General features: G+C 40.7%; 1 protein-coding gene across 1 annotated transcript in view; it reads left to right on the plus strand.

Annotated features, from left to right (window-relative positions):
- pebp4 (phosphatidylethanolamine binding protein 4) overlaps positions 1-16,858 on the plus strand; it is a 50,951-nt gene that overhangs the window by 9,390 nt on the left and 24,703 nt on the right. Inside the window, exon 4 of the mRNA XM_074670347.1 lies at positions 11,621-11,719. Within this exon, the coding sequence (XP_074526448.1) occupies positions 11,621-11,719 (99 nt within the window). The remainder of the gene's footprint in view (positions 1-11,620; positions 11,720-16,858) is intronic.

Consider the following 16,858-nt stretch of genomic DNA (forward strand, 5'->3'; position numbering starts at 1 on the left):
TGGAGCTCTCAGCTTTTGAGCTGAACTGAAAGAGCTCTCTCACGGAGTAGGTGTTGGCAGGAGGCTTTGTTTCTTTCTGTGAATGTCATGAGAGGTATGTATAATGAGAAAACTGAAGCACAGTGATGGCATGATTTACCCCAGTGCCAACTTAATGCCTGACTTCAGATCTGGGCATTTTCAGATAGACGATGTGCCTAACCTTTTCTGCAGATGCGACACAAATCTGAAAATCAGTAGTGACGGTTACAATGTGTTCTTCCTTAAACACCACTTCCCAGGCCGGGAAGCTAAAAGGTCTCAGTCAAACTCAAGTACTGCTCGTGTCCTTATCTGTCATACTGCTCTATAGAGGAGCTTCAGGGCATTGGTTTTGCCAGATTGCGTCAGGAAAAGTGTTGGTTTGGATTTGAAGACATTTACTGTAGCTGAAGCCTGAGTCCATTTATTGTCTTCGTGGTATTTAGCTCAATGCCTGTCAAAGTTAAATCAGACATGATGGGGTCAAAGTAGATAGAGTCGAGCTACATGAACAATTTGTTCTAATTGGACCAGAGTTTAAAGAGCTGCCTGAAGGACACGTTTTTTTGTGATCATCTGTTTGTAAGTTTCCCTTAGTTTTAATTCTTGCACATATGTATTACATTAAATTGGTAAGAGTTTATGGTGAGGGGCTGCAGTCTCTACTAGGGATGCACTGATCTGATCCTGGTATCAGGTATCAGCCCTGACACAGCCTCTCAAAGCTGGATCGGGTATCAGTGGGAAAGGATCGATCTGAACTTGACACCAAATCCAAACTTTAATTTATAAAGGGGTATAAAGTTTAACAGATAAATAGTCATTTTTGTAAGTATTGTTTTGACCAAATTGTTGTTAAATATTTAAACACTTATAGCTCAATTAAATATCAACTTCAGTAATTACCTCGGCCAAGGAGGTTATGTTTTTGGGAGAGTTTTTTCTGTCTGTTTGATTGTTCGTCTGTGAACAACATAACTCAAAAAGTAACAAATAGATCTTGATGAAATGTTCAGGAAATGTTCAAAATGGGATAAGAAAGAAGTGGTTACATTTCGGTGGTGATCCGGATCACTGTCTGGATCCTGGATTTTTTTTTAAAGGATTATAACATTGTGAGATAGGGCCGTTTTCACCATATGTGTATATAACTCCACGATAAATGGTCAGGTGCTTTGCAAAGCAATACAAGACAAGGTACAATCCAGATAATGGCAATATTCTGGAGACTATGATCCAGAATATGAAATATGTACTGGGTCATCATAATTTTCAACACTGTCAGGAAACAAATTATTGTACAAACCTGCAACTATCACCAAATTGTAGCAGACAGTCTGCTGAAAGGGAGTATAACATTAAAGTAGGACTAAAGTGTTGGTGACAATCATAAGATGCTTGGTGGAGGTCTGCAGTCTCTGAGTGCTTTTCTAGTCCCATATGTATTCATTTTTTTTGTCTTTTACTCAAAACATTACCAGTCTTATCCCGCAGTGGGGCATGCAGGTTATTATTTATCACTGGTATCAGATCAGTATGGGTATCAGCCAATACCCAAAGCCAGGTATTGGTATCAGGACCAGAAAAGTTGGATTGGTTCATCTCTAATCTTGACCAGACGGTAATAATCATGACAAGCAAAAGCAAAATCAGTGATTTAGTGGAGGACTAATGTTGCTCAGTTCAACAAAAACTTTGAAGCGTCTGTTCAATTTGGAGAGTATTCAAGCTCGTCTTCAGCGTGCAAAGTTCCTCAGTTTGGTTTGGATTGTCATATTTTTTCTCATTGCTTACTCGACACCTTAGCTCTTTATAGCAGGTTTCTCACTTTTCACAATTATTGGCTCGACCGTGGCAGAAATACTTTTTTTGCATTGTGAGAGGAGGCATCTTTGTTTGTCCAACGTGGTCCTATCAGGGGCTATAAAAAGCTACTAATTGTTCATTCTGTATGAGAATAAATCCAGATAAGACAAAAGAGTTTAAAGCAGGTCACATGTATTGTGTTTAAACGTGATACGAGGAACTAAAATAACAGTGCTGAGAAAAAGAGTTATGTAATGTGGCTATGAACCCAGAGATGAAGTACATATGCTGCGAGTCTTAACAGGCTGGAGCATTTGTAGCGTTTGTTATTTTGGCTTAAAATCTGCTCCAAAGTTTAACTCTGAATGAATTGATTTGGGGTTGTTCAGAATAATCATTCAGTCTGCTGGTCGTGATGTTACTCCTTAGACAGGTTTAAGCATCAGATGTCAGGTCAGCACACTTCCAGTGTCACTCGACTGATCAACACTTTGGTCTCTTATCTTCTTTTCTTTTTTTTTTGATTAAAAAATCAAAACTGCATCATGCACTGAAACATAAAGACACAAAACATTCTTTATGTGTAGGACAAAGAGGTTTCCAGTTGCACATCTTTATTTGAACGTACAGCAGATTCCAGACCCTGTATTTTTGTATTTGACAGCTCACTCCTGTACATTTCCTCACGTGTGCTCTTCTATACAGTGTACCACAATGATTAAACCATGTTGTTTTTGTGTAAGCATGTCCTTTCATTGTGTGGAAGCAGATGTAGTGGTTTGCTCTGTCCTGTCCTTTATTTAGACTGGCAGATGCTTGACCTCGTGTGCTCGGGCTGGATGCCTGACAGGTGTTAAAATCGTACGCAGAGGCTGTCCATACAAGCGTTGCGTGGCTCCACACAGACGAGCACTTCAAACGAACTATGAGTGGATGTTCTCCTCATATCACAGAGAAGAGGAGAAATTGATTGGAACTGGGAGGCTTAGGACTGGATTTTCCTCAACCATAATATTTTTTCTTTAACAACTGCAGCTTAAATTTAGATTTTTCCTGGCTTTGTTTTTTATTTCTTTGTCCAAATCCTATCGAGTGGTGCTTCAGGTTTTTCCTTGAGTAAAAAGTTGATATTGTTGTGGGGAGGGAGAAAGGACTTTTTTCATGTGTGCAGGAATGTAGATTTCTTCCCCCCGTGAAATCCTAATTGTGCCTTGGAGGGCTGGTAGGGTATCTCTGCTCGGCTCAGCTCAACAGGATTTGTGTCTGTGTATGTTAGAGTATGTCTCTTAGCTTGAATGCGGATATAACCCTTTCATTGCACAAGCTGCTGATTTTTCATTTTTGCCTATAGGCTGATCCTGTGCATCTGCAGCTTTTTTGTACAAGACATTGAAAGTTTTTGTTGGAAAAGCTTCTGTATTTCATTTTTTTCCCTTTTGAACATTTGATTTTTGTTGAGAGTTATCTCAGATGAAACACACATCCCCTTTCTGTGGATCGGCAGTATTTGAAAATTAAGCCCCTGAGAGCTTGTCAATAGTGAATGGTCAGATTGAGAATATATCTCAGGTCAAAACTTCATCCATCCCGTGTGCTCCTTGAATTATTACTCTGCATTTATCTATGCAAATCCAGGATAAGATCCTATCTGCCTGCAGCGACATATCCCCCTGGATTTGGTCTATATGAGTTAGGCAGGTTATGGCTGACAGTCTGAAAGGAATTGCAACAACATATGTGTGAAGATTATTGCTGTAGTCATTAATTGTTGCTTGAAAGGGGATTAGGATTAGCAGTCCTATAGAACACTTTAACACCTGTCCGTCCTCATATCTAACAATGTGACTTCAGTTTTCCTTATTTCAGTATCAGTTCAAGTTGGCAAAATAAAAAAAGGCTGATTTATTCAAATGAATCATCAGCGCTGGAAATGATTCAATACGTGCCACATTCAGATGGGTGATATATTATTCCCTTGGGGAGAGGCAAAGATGGAGCTGCGGAGCTGTTTTATTTGTGCTGTCTTTATCAGTGTGTCAGGCAGAGAGGCTGAGCTTGTTCTCTATGAATGGACGAGCCCTTGAACCATAAACCTGTACCTCCTCTGATAACAGTTTTTGCATTGTGATATAAGTGCCATTCTCCGTGATGTCCTCTCTGACAGCGCTAAATATATCAACATACACAAAATGATCTGTCAGACAAATTATTTGATTTCAGCCAGCTCTCTAAACTAAGGATTTTCAGTGCGCCGTGCAGTGTGTGATTTTGAAGACATATTGTGGATTTTGTCTGAAGCAAAGCAGCGCATTGTGATTGCATATCACAGAGCTTTGCAATTCACGCGCTTGACGTTTTGCCTGTAGGTGAACACTTTACTGTACTGTTATGTCTGTGCTATGTATCATTTAATGCTATTTCTGCTGCTGAGACCTCAGACTGCTCTGACATCTGAATTTGCCACATCTTCTAAGGTGATAAGAGTGCTCCCTGAATTACTCAGAGCCCGTGTGATGACATGGCCCTGATTGTCAGACGGGTGGGCTGGTGACACTGGAACACAGACGGTGCTTGTCTGTTTGAAATATTCTGTTTCAAGCTTCCAAGCCCTGGGCAGTCCTTTCTCCCAGTCTCCCAACACCCAGCGTCGCCCACTGAAACAAGACTCTTCCATACTGGAAAATCTGGCCCCGTCAACTGGCAGTCCTGTCTAGGTTCAGCCCACACGCCAAGCACCCCCCACCACCGCTTCCACCCCTTAATAGGCACTAGAGTTTGCCACCCCATGTAGATGCCTTTTGGTCGCCATCCATGGATGGCGTCAATAGCATCTTCCTACACAACAGTGACTGAACGGAGGGCACAAGAAAATGTGGGAATAATTTACACTTTCTCACTGTACTACCATCAGAAACCATAATTAATCATGATAGAAAAAATGTGGAAGCCATCTTGGCTGGTGAAACACACAGTGCCTGTGAACAGGCCTGACACCTTTAACAGCTCTGATGGCCAAATAGGAATGGGTGTCAGAGAGCTTACAACTAAAGCTCCCTTCATGGCAGCATGAATCCCACCGCTTTCAGATTGTGTTTGTGCGGGATGGTAGTCGAAGTGTTAGAAGCCTTTAATTTATTTCATTTAAACAAAGTGCAATAACGGACCGTCTTGAGTCATAAAAATGTGGCAAAAAGATCTAACAATAGCAATTATTCTCCTGATGAAATAGATAACAGAAGATTCGCTCAAGCTTTCATTCTTTGTATTTCAAGTAAAAAAAAAAAAAAGAACAATCTATAAGAGGAGTTGCCAGAAATCTGCCCACATTTAACATGACGACCCAGATGAAGCAGTGGGAACACGTGTTAAATGTGACCTTTAGGTGTTTGCAGCTTTCAAATCTCATGTCATGCACTGCGTGAACTTGCCGTTTTTAATCGCACATGCAGGGCAAAATCCAAAGCATCATTTAATCCCAAAAGATCTTTATTATCTGTTTTTACCCAAACTCCCCAAAGTACTTTAGAATCAAAATAGTTGATTTGGATTCCCAGATGCTGGGTGAAGTAATCAGAATGTGCTCACCATTAACTTTTATAGGCAGCACTTGGTGGTAAAATAGCACATCTATGTTTTTCAGTGTGTGACATGCTTGACAGACTAATTATGGATATGAGTCCAGTGCTGTAATTTGCCCTGTTTGACTGTGTTTTGCTCTCAGCAGCCAAAGTACATGACAAAAATATTTCCCTCTTGCCTCATTTAGCACGGGGCTGGATCAGAGACTCACATCCCAGCGCCTGGCTGCATGTTACTTCAGAGTACCTGTTAGTGGTAGTTACTGTGTTTGAGCATGTGCATTTGCAGAAATGCTTCCATGGCAGTGAGTAGGTGTATGTGTGTAAAGCCACAACTAGAAAGTGTTGAAAGCCTCAGCTAGCAAGATCGCATCCAGGGTGACTAATAAGCTTAACATGAGCACGGCTGTGTTGCAAGCATGGTGCGCTGAAAGGAGACTTCGACGTTGAGAGAAATGCAGAAATGGTTCCCTAGGCTGCTACTAATTCCCTCACCCCCCTCAAGCCTCAATCAGACTGTGAACCATCTTCCTGTTAGCTATGGCTTCATAGCATTTCCAGCCGACACCGCAAAAGTACGAGGCTTTGAAAACAGGGTATAGACCTGGCTGCACTCAGAGGTTTTATCAGTCTATCAGGGGGCTGTGTGTTTGCGATTTGAAGGAGAAAATAAATAGATGTTACAGGTATTAGCTCGTGACACAGAGGAGATATTAATTTTAAATGTGCTGTATTTTCAGGCTGTAGAGGATAATTCCTGGCCTCGTCTTACCTTCTGTCATGTGTTAATTTGATTAAATGTAGCATTGTAGTCTGTGCTTTTATGTTCAAACAAAAAAAATTGTTAATGTGATTATGTAATTATGTAAACTTGTGCTTCATATTCTGCTTTGATTCCTCTTGAACCTCTGCCTCCTCCTGCTCTGGCTATCTCCTCTCTTTGACTACCCAGCGGGGATCTGTGTTGTCTTCAGGCCTAGAATATGCGTTTGTATCCACATGTGACTTTCCTTTGACCATGTGGCTCCTCCAAGTGTGGATTTATAAGCCACTTCACACTCCACTCTTGTGTGGGAGGGAGGCTGAGTTAAAAATAGGCAGGTTTGGAGGTAGTGAGCAGCCCGCACTGTGCGAGGTGCTTAAGAACACACTGAGGAGTATTGGCATCCTGTTTGCATATCATTTATATGTGTCAATATTATTTATCTGAATGTTAATCCAGTAGCTGCTGCCGTCGCTGGCTGCGATGAAATTCCCCAAATCATCCTGGATAATGATTCCAGATACATCTTTAGTGGGCCTTTTGCTCCAGAGTGGTGAGGTGCATTGACTTCTTTGCAGAGTGAAGACACTGAATGCAAAACACCACAATGTGCATCTGGGTGTGAGTGAAAAGTTCACATTTCCTTAGAAAAAATCCTTTTTAAAGCTCCTGTGAGGAGTCTTCATTTGTTGAAGATACTGGTATTAATGTCCATGCCTCTATACGGCCCACAAAGGCAAGCAAGACCTTCAGCAAGAAGACCAACTGTATCTATGAGCTCACTCTGATGACCTCGCATCGTTCTCATCAGGCCGGTGTCAGACTAAAGGATATAAAGCCAACAAATTAAAGTGATTTGATTTGGATGAGATAAAAATACTTCTTGGGAAAAAAAAAAAAATCATGGAGTGCACCACTTTGTCCACAGGGGGCGCCAAAGTCAACTATAATTAAAGCTCCTCACAGTGACTTTAAACAAGGCTCCCACTTATTTATTTTTGAGAATTAATCAATTAATTATTTTTTTTGTGGAAACTATGAGTGACTGATTTCTAAAAAAATCTACTTTGACAATTTGTTTTATACATGGAGGTACTTCAAAATGAATTAACTGAAGGATGCAAAGTTTGAGGATAAATAATAATTTTAGTGAGTTTTTTTAAAACCGTTACGAAAAGAGATTTCAAAAGCTTGTGAATTTTATATCGTAAAAGCAGACACTTAACAAATGCAATATATTGAATCTCTGACTCCAGTTCCCAAACTGCATCACCTCATCTCCTTCAAATTAGGCTCAAATTTTAAGCTTTTGAAAGTCAGTAGTGCTTGACTTGAAAGTTGTCTTTTTTGTTTCCTCTCAGGGTATTAACGTTTTTAAAATTAAAAAAACTCTTTTTCTTTTTAAGCACTTATTATTCTGTGGCAGGATAACTGATCTGCTGCTTACAGCTGCCTATAAAGCAGGTTTGGTGATGCTGCTTGCAGTCAGAAACAATGAGGTTTCAGATCTTGTGTAGATCACAGGTGGGGGTGTAATTAATGTCAATGAGGACCCCTCACCTGTAAGGTCAGTGACCTCTAGGCGAGTGCCACTGCCCCTTTCTATCTCCATCTCATCTGTGGGTCTCTAGCCAGCGCTGTCTGGTCCAGATTCAATTACTGCAGCCTGGTTGACCTTTGACCTCTTCTCTTCCAGAGTGAACCTCCTTTTCCAACCCTGCCAGTTGTACCTCTGATAACCTTCCCCATCAGTCGCTGATTTACCATCTCTCTGCTACTCCACCCTCCTAAATGAGACCGCATTACTTTGTCCTTTTGTGTGTAAGCCCACATAAATTTGGTCTGGGAAATCACCTGATCCTAGTTTGTAAATTCAGTTCTGGAGTAATGTTTGGTTGCGAAAACTGTGTAATTATTGCATAAATTTCATCATTATTTGAAAAATAAGCTGTTGCAGCGGTGCTTTGGTGTTACTATTTTTCTGCATTTGCAGATCAATCTTTCAACCTTGCTCTAAGCTGCAGTCGATGGTTGTTAAGCCATCACTGTCTCTTAATCACAACACAGATACCTGTTAATTACCAAACGAGTTCAAGTGTTTTTGCTACTTAAACAGGGCTTTGAGATCGATGCGCTGCTTTGCCCTGGGTCGAGCGATGAGCACTGTCGACCATTTAATGAATCATTGGGGGTTCTGTGCGCAGAAGGAGATGAAGAACCGAGGGGATAAAGCGATGGGTGTATTAATAGGCAGCTGTGCGGACGACACTGTTTGGTTTTGGGTCAGGGATAAAGCGTGAACTTGTAAACTCACAGAGGGGCCTCTCCTCCCTCCCTACCTCTCGCTAACTCTCTCTCGCCCTTCCTGGTGTCATCAGTTAGCCGAGCAGGGCTCGATAGCCTAGCCAGCTCTGTGAGAGCAGCGATTAGACATCTCTCTGATTCTCATCCCCAGCAGAGTTCACACAAAGGTAAGCCGCTAGTTTTCATCCTCGGAGACGCTGGTCTTCCTCTGCCTTTTTTCTCCTCATCTCTTGTTTTGCAAATACTGTAACCGTGTCATGGGATGAAACTGACATGCAGTTTAATTTTCATGTTATCTCTTGAAAATACAAGGATTCATATGAAAAAGCAGAGTTTCTGTGGCACAGATTCATAAGGAGATTCATGTTGTCCAAAGAAGACACCCCTCTGAGACTCAGTAGGCCCTCCCACTTTTCTTTTCGCCACTGTCCAGTAGCTGCCGCTGAGACCCCCAGTCATCAGCAGAGTTTATTCCAGCCGTGTGGTGTCTGAGGTGTGGTCCCTGTGGGCCATTTTGCTGTGATCACAGCAGGGAGTGGGAGGTTAATCCCAAGAGAACGCAGGCTCAATCTCCCCCACCTACAGTCTGCTCCCAGGAGCCTCACATCCCCTCCTGTATAATGACCCAATGTAGCTCAGTGGTCTTCAACCTACACCTACCCAGGTTTCACTTCTGGTGAGGAGTCCTGTTAATACCATCATAACAGGAATACAGTAGGTAGATGACATCTCACTTTTTTTTTTACTGTAGTCTAAATTTGCTTCATAAATGGATTTAACATGTTGCTAAGCAGAAGCTCAACATATCGTACATTTATTGTCACAAGATGCTTATTTGATTTATTCCAGCCTAAAAGGGAGTCTTAGTCTCAAAATGATCATCAAGGCTTTAATGTTACTTTCCTCACTAGTGTGAGTTATTACACTAATCAGATATTTTTGGAAACTGTGTTCCTTCCAGTCTCCAGCTATGAGAGTCAGCCCTGTTAAAACATGTTTGATATATGTTTAGTTTATTAGAGCCCTGATAAATCGTTTCCGATGGCAGAGTATGCATCTGTTTTTCCCTGGAGTCTTTCACACATATCTGTGTGTAATTAATGCGGATTTTGACAGATGGAGAAAAAAAAATGTCCGTGTAAGAGAGAAGGGTACATGCCACAATGTGTGAAGTGCAAGCATGGAGGGAGCCTCTTGTGTTATTTGCTTCCCGTGCCAGCTGGACCAGCCAAGTTCTTACAGGTAGAAATTCAAGCAGTAAATGTGTGCAGGAATCATTGAAATTCAGTGCCCACCACAAATAGGCCATGTTTTTGTTGATACAGTTGGATCTGAATGTGAATGTTCTTATGTTGTTCTAAATTTGGCATTTGGAGAACTAAGCCTGTCCTATACAGCGTATTCCCATCCATGGTAACTTACGTGAAATATCCTATAAAGTGGAATTCCTTTCAGTGATAATTGTGACTGCAGGTCATTTTTAATTTTGGTGCTCAGATTACCTTTTAGTTTATGTGTGTGTGTGTTGTTGTGTTATTTCTGAATACATCAGGGTCTGACTTAAATATTAGTGTAACTACATTATCACAGTGTCTTTGCCTGGTAGCAAACATGTACAAATGAGGATTACAACTCTTCAGAAGGCAACAGGTCATGGTTGGTAAGCTGCCCGGGGGGGGTCACTGATATAGAGTCACTTTTGACAGGCTGTGGAGGAGGCTCTATTGTTGCTGGTATGTCTGGATGTTACCTGCAGGCACTATCGCTGAGACTACAGTATTATCCTATTATTAGGCTTAGTTGTTTACGCTTATTACTGCTTGTCAGGTAGGCAGAGAATCCTCCTGGAAACGAGCATCTGCAGAAAAAATACATGACTACTTCTTTATCTCATTCAAATACATCGGCTTACGATAATTTTTTAGAGCCCTTTAAGAAGAATGTCTCGATAGGACACAACAAACAGAAATGTAAGGTTCATGTTTACACACAAGCATTTGATTCTCTGAAATGTTTGGCAGTCAGTTTAAGGGTGTAAGGAGACGCTGCATCTGTTTTGTTTGTATGGAGGCTGATAGCGCTACGTTCAGTTGGAAATGCATATACAGTAAAAGAGGACATGGTGGATGGAAACAGCCCTTATTAATGTCTCTGTTTGTAGAGGAAGTGAACAAAATAAAAAAAGCCCATCATATGGTCTGGCAGATTTTGGGCACACAACCAGGGATGACAAATGTGCTCTTGCAATAATTCAATCTGCTCTCATAATTCTCTAACTTTTAGGGACAGACAGAATGAAGATTTTTCCGGCAGTTAAGCCGCCAAGTCAACGTCCAATAACTGTGATCAAGTGTTAGTTAAGATGCTTTTTCTCTCACTTTATCTATTGACAGATTGAGGGGTACAAAGATACTGTGTAAGTGGCAGGAAGTTACTGTGAATATGTTAACGAGAGGATTCGATTTTGGATCCAAATTCTTGTCATTTTGATGTCACAGTAACGATGTTAAGTTTGAGGATAACAGAGAAGAGGCAGAGCTGTGTTTAAGCTTTAAAGAGGGTGCAACTCGGTAGTTGTTAGGCATGTTTGCAGAATGTATTTTAATATGCATCACTGACTTTTTTTTTAACAGTTTCATTTAATTCTTTTATAACAATATTGTCTCATGTAATCTTTTTCTTTTAAGCAACATTTTGGCCTTGACAGCTGAAGTAAGACTGTTGAGATTACGTGTCAAGCAAACAAAAGGCAAACCCAACCTTCTGGTGTGAGCTGGTTTTTTGTCAGCTTTGTGCACCCACTTGACAAATCAAGTGACAGCATTAGAAAACAGACTACAAATATTTTGAAAAGAATAAAACTCACACTTTGCAGCGTTTTTTTTTTTAGGTACAATAAGTCAAAACCATGAAAGTAAAGGGAGGCATGTTTTGAAGTATTTAAACAAAGTGTTGTTAGCTGCAGACTTGGCTGTCAAGCCTTGGGCTATGTGATGCACAAACAGCACATGGCTGCATTTAGAAAGCAAAAGGGATCAGGTGCCGCTGTTACTGGAGCTGCCTCTGGGCCAATCACTGTGTGTGGCACTCTAGTAAAGCACATTGTCTGCATCAGAAGTACTAAATGTGAGTTTCTTTCTGTTCCCAGGCGAAGAAATATGTTCTGGTGATGGTTGATCCAGATGCCCCAAGCCGAGTCAGACCAACATCTGCTCAATGGAGGCACTGGCTGATCGTGGACTTGAAGGTACAGTAAGTCTGAAACAATGTCTCTTCTCAGTTTAATAAAAAAAAAACAGCCTCATGTTTTGGTGTTTGTGACACGGACAGCATTTTTTATTGGATTAAGAACTCATGAGGTATAAATTTCAGAAAAGTGTCTGAATATTTTTTTTCTTGAAAATTGTGCATTTTCATAATCTCAAGGTCTCACTTGGCATGTCTCGTGTTTACATCTGCACCGGGGCCGATCGCAAGGCTGCAAAATTATGAATGGTTTTTAAGCCTAACTTGGTAAAAAAAAGGATGCCAAGTTCAAAAAATGTTAATTTCTCATATCATGTATCTTGTGCAATAAATGCCTGTGACAAAAGTGTGGGTGTAAGTCTTTCTAAATGGCTGTGAAAGTTTGCAAGGCCCTGTCAGCAGCAATTTCCCTCTGCAGCAGAGCGCCCGGGACGTGTCAATGCAGGCGTGTGAGACTGAGATTGAGGAGAGCAGCATGCGAGGCGCACACTCTTTCTCCCATAGAGCTCAAGTCCCTCAGCTCCCCCTCCAGTGGAGAGATCTTGGCAGAGTGTCCTCCCTTCATCTGTTCCCCCAGGCAGAGCAGCTCCCCCAATGATCCACACTTCTCCATATTTTACACCCCCGAAATGGGCACGGCTCCGATCCCCTTATTTCTCTTCATATTTCACTCCTTTTTATCCGTTCGTTTGTATGTTTTCACAGTCTTGCATTCTAACGCCAAATGCGTGTTGAGTTGTTGATTGCCTCAAATATTTGGAGGTTTGCAGACATTTTTTAATCCCGCGGGAACCAAGAGATCAACCCAGTAGATTAAGACGAGTGGTCTTAAAAGCAAGCACACAAAGCGGTGTATCGCTGCTCCCGTTTTAGTTTATAAGGCGACGTTGTACTTTAAGTAAATGCACATCGATTCAAAGATCCAAATAAGATATGTCTCAGTAAACCTCTGAATGGGTCTAAATTTTTGTGAGCGCATCTGTGCTGAGCTTTAGAGATGATTTATGCAAGCACATCCCTAATTCTGTGCATATTTACCTCATATCACTCTCATGCATCAATAACACATAAAGAACTGTAATTAGCACTTGAAAAAATGCATTAAGCATCACCTTTGCATCTTATTTTTGAGCTCATAAAGTCGGTCTGGCCATGAGAACAGCCCGAATAAACAAATGTCTTTCAAGTGCTCAGCCACACCACATTCTCTCCAGCAATTCAATTTCCTGTCACTCGTGTGGGCGTTGACCCGCGTTGTCCATGTAGGGATTGGCTGCTGTGATGCGATGTGTTTTTGATTGTGACTGGTGGTTGGTCAGAAGGGTTAATGAGCCTTTTGAGTGATGCCAACCCCTAGTGGGAGGTGTTTAATTGACCAGGGTGACTAGGTGACTTCACACAACCTCAGTTTTGTTTTTTCAAGAGTCCATGTGAAAGAGTTGCTTTTTGTTTCAGTGCAGTTGTGAATTTGACATATATTCTTAAAATCAGGAACAAAAAAGGTTAAACTCATTAAAAATTTTTAGTGGTGAATGTTTTATTTGTTCTGTGTGATTTTACATAATTCGTTTATCAGTACTGTACAGTAACCTTTCTTCTTTTTTCACCCTCTATTTCTGGCACAATGTTTTACAACTGAAGCTTCAAAGTCGAGGGTCGTGTTTTAATCAGTCGAATGGATCAGCGTTTTGATCCTCACTTGTCAAACAGCATGAGCACCAGCCGCCATATTGTTTTCAAATATATTCATTAGTCCAAGGTCATTCAGTCTTGCCCCAGTTTGCTGATGCTTCCATAATTAGAGTGTATTTTTCATCCATAGCCATGATAGCAGAAGATTTCCTCAATTCAGCGGTGAGTGAAGTAAGGTCAGGCTGGACCGAGCGATGCAGCGCCACAGATTTACACTGATTGTTCAGCCGAGGTCTCATTAGAGGAACGAGGGGGTAACACAGCAAGGACACAGTGCACTTTCTGTTTATTTAAAGCTTATAGTAAAGGTTGCACTTGTGTTTGAATGCTAACATAGCCAAAACGTGGTGAGGATCTTCTCACTATAAAACACAGAGAGAGCCTTATACCATTCACGTCCATGACTGTAGTGCGGAGCTTTGCATGTTAGCATCAGCTTCTCTTCATCAGTGATTAAAAAAAACCTTTAATTGAACTAGAGAAAGAAAACACATTTTGTTGTTTGGTTTTATCTTTTATTACTTGAGTGTTAACTAAAAGTTATCATGAAGTTGTATGACCTCATCCTGTCTGACAAATCTGCTCAATAACCGCTCAGAGTTGTTGAAAGAAATTTTGAAGTGTTAGAGTCACTGATAAGTTTCCAGGCAATGATGAACCAGACTGAAATTTATACTGATGCCTCTTTATGACCTAAAATCAGAAACACAGACCATCAGCCACACGTTTTTTTTTTTTGTTGTTGTTGTTGTTCATTTGTCATGCTTGTAAACACTGCGAGGGGTAGGTGTCAGACAGGTATATTCAGAATGCTGCAGAAAAGACTGTTTTCACAGCTAAGTGTTTCAATGGGTAATACATTTAAAGTTTAAAAGATGGGAGGGTTACATATCATGTCAGAGAACGCCACCTCAACCTGTATGGGATGTCCACAGAGGGTGCTTTAAGGCTAACACTGTACAAGATCAATTGGTTTTAGGATATTGATGATGGTTTTTTTGGCCAGATAACAATGTTCTAAATTATAAACCCCATGCCAAAGTACAAGTTGATGTTTGATTTAATTAGTCATTATCCAAAAACTACTGTGGTGCTTGTGTCTGAGGTGGTACATTATGCTTTCATTTACTTTTAGCCATAGCATTGTGTAGTAAGATAGTCAACGATCCTTTTTGTCGCTATGCTGTGGCTCAGAACTTGTTTTATTTTGTTTTGTAGTCTTGATCAGATCTATACAGGCTGTGCTTTTTGATCCTCTGTCTCTGTTTTTCTTACTCTGTCTTCGGCCATATTACCAAAAATGCGATAGATCAGGGGTGGCCAACCAGTCAGAGACCAAGAACCACAAAAACTACCATGGTGGTACTACAAAGAGCCATACTACACACACACTTCCTCTAACACATAAACGAAAGGAAGTAAGATGAAAATCAATTCACTTCCAAATTTTGACAAAGTTCCATCCATCTATCTATCTGGATAGCTACGAGCACATGTGGGATGTTGAGAAAAGAAACTGAAACTTAAGTATCAATCTCATCACCCAAGTATTGATCAATACTGATCACAACATCAATATATCAGTATTTTAGATTGATTGGTACACCACTTCTCATAATAACAATAATAAATGGATCAAAGAGCCACACACCTAAAGGCAAAAAGCCGCATGTGGCTCACGAGCCGCAGGTTGGCCACCCCTGCGATAGATAATCAGCTAAGATGCATTGACTAGCTTTCGCTTTCCCAATAGTGAGCTCTAAACATATACAACACTTTGATTTGTTTGTGTGTTTGTGTGTGTAAAACTAGAAATATTTAAGCACTGCAGCAGCACTTTTACTGTTTTTAAGTCCATTGCAGATTCTTGGTTTTATGCATAAAAGTTTATGCTACATGAGTAACTTTGTGTTTGTGGAGTTCATAAGCAATGAAAACAATGATACATCTGCAGTGAAACCACCCAACTAAATACGTGCAAAGACAATACTTTTTTAATTTGAATGTCATGTGTCACACTTTTTGTCCAACCCACCGTCTCGTTTGTCACATCTTGAGTTTTGACTGCCAGGAGCCGTTACTCCAGCAGCAAAGTGTAAACCGTGTGGCTGACTGTCTCGTCTTCTCTCACCAGCTGTCCAGTTTCTTTCAGAGCTCACATTATTAGATTGTGTTTGTGCATTTTCAGCTCTGAGGCCAATCTTAAATGACCCAGCCAGCTAGGGAAACTGTAATTTAGTATCTTCTGCAACACACTCAGTGTTTTACATCAATTATGGACAATTACCAAAATAACCATCAACAGATTGTTGTCTAGCTCTCGAAGTGGAATTCCAGATTGTGAGCCTCTCCCTCCCGCTCTCTGCTCTCTCTGAGTCTAAATCAATGCAGATGTTCCGGTATGGTCTCGCAGCGATAATTACTGTAACAAGCAAATCATTAGTATGTGAATAGAGGCAGCTTATACAAATACACCACCGGGTGTTGCTTTCCCTTCTTAATACTTATTCTCTCATTATACTTTTGGCGGTTTGCGAGTCAACATGATGCAATGTGAACTTGCGAAAGAGTTAAAGCTCTTTTCCTGCTCTGAGAAAAGCCAAGGTGTTCATTATCACTGTGAAATCCCATTTAAACAGCGATGTGTAGCCTAAGGTTTTTATGGATTTTTCCCTCACTTTTTATAATGTATGAAGTTTGTCTGCAGAGGGTTTTTCCTCCTTGAAAGATGTTTGCTGTCTGAAATAACTTTTCTATACTAGGCCTAAGCAGAAATGTTAACATAAGGATAATTATTGGTTTTTTGATGCCTCGAGTAATTTGTTTGTAAAGTAATTCTGTAAAAATAAAAAAAATCAATTGTACAAATATGTCAACTGTATGCATATCCACCAGAGGCAGTGACAGCAAGGGGATCAACTTTGTTGTTTTTTGATGAATAGTGTTTTTAATTCTTAATATTCTGCATGATCTACATTTAATTAAGACAAGAGAAGAGTTTAAGATGTGTTCAGATGTCATATCAGCTCTTAGTTTTAAAATGTGCTTAAACAAGGTCTTTGAATTTGACGCTTTCCTCATCTTTCTGACTCCCTCTCTCCAGCAAACTGAAGGTCAGCCGGACAGTTCAGCACACAGCGTTCTGTGCTCATTAGTATTATGGTGCATGAGGGATATGCATGCTTTAACATCCATCTCTGTTGTAGCAGCTCCCACAGGGGGACAGAGCCTGTGTTCTGCTGCTGGTCAGGAAAATACAAACAGTGAAGTATTGTGACTGTATCAGACCAGCTGGCTTTGTGTTTGTGAATCTTGCGGCCTGCAGAGATCGTCTGCTCCACACCTCAAGATGTCCTTTAACGGCAAGCTAATAGGCGTGTAACTCCTTCCTGCATAACTGCACAACATTGGTGTTACTTTGTCTCTTTGTTATTATAAACCAACAGGC

The sequence above is a fragment of the Halichoeres trimaculatus genome, unplaced genomic scaffold (assembly GCF_033239565.1).
Source record: "Halichoeres trimaculatus isolate MK-OKI-2021-1 unplaced genomic scaffold, fHalTri1.1 fHalTri1_scaffold_5, whole genome shotgun sequence".
NCBI classification, from domain to species: domain Eukaryota; kingdom Metazoa; phylum Chordata; class Actinopteri; order Labriformes; family Labridae; genus Halichoeres; species Halichoeres trimaculatus.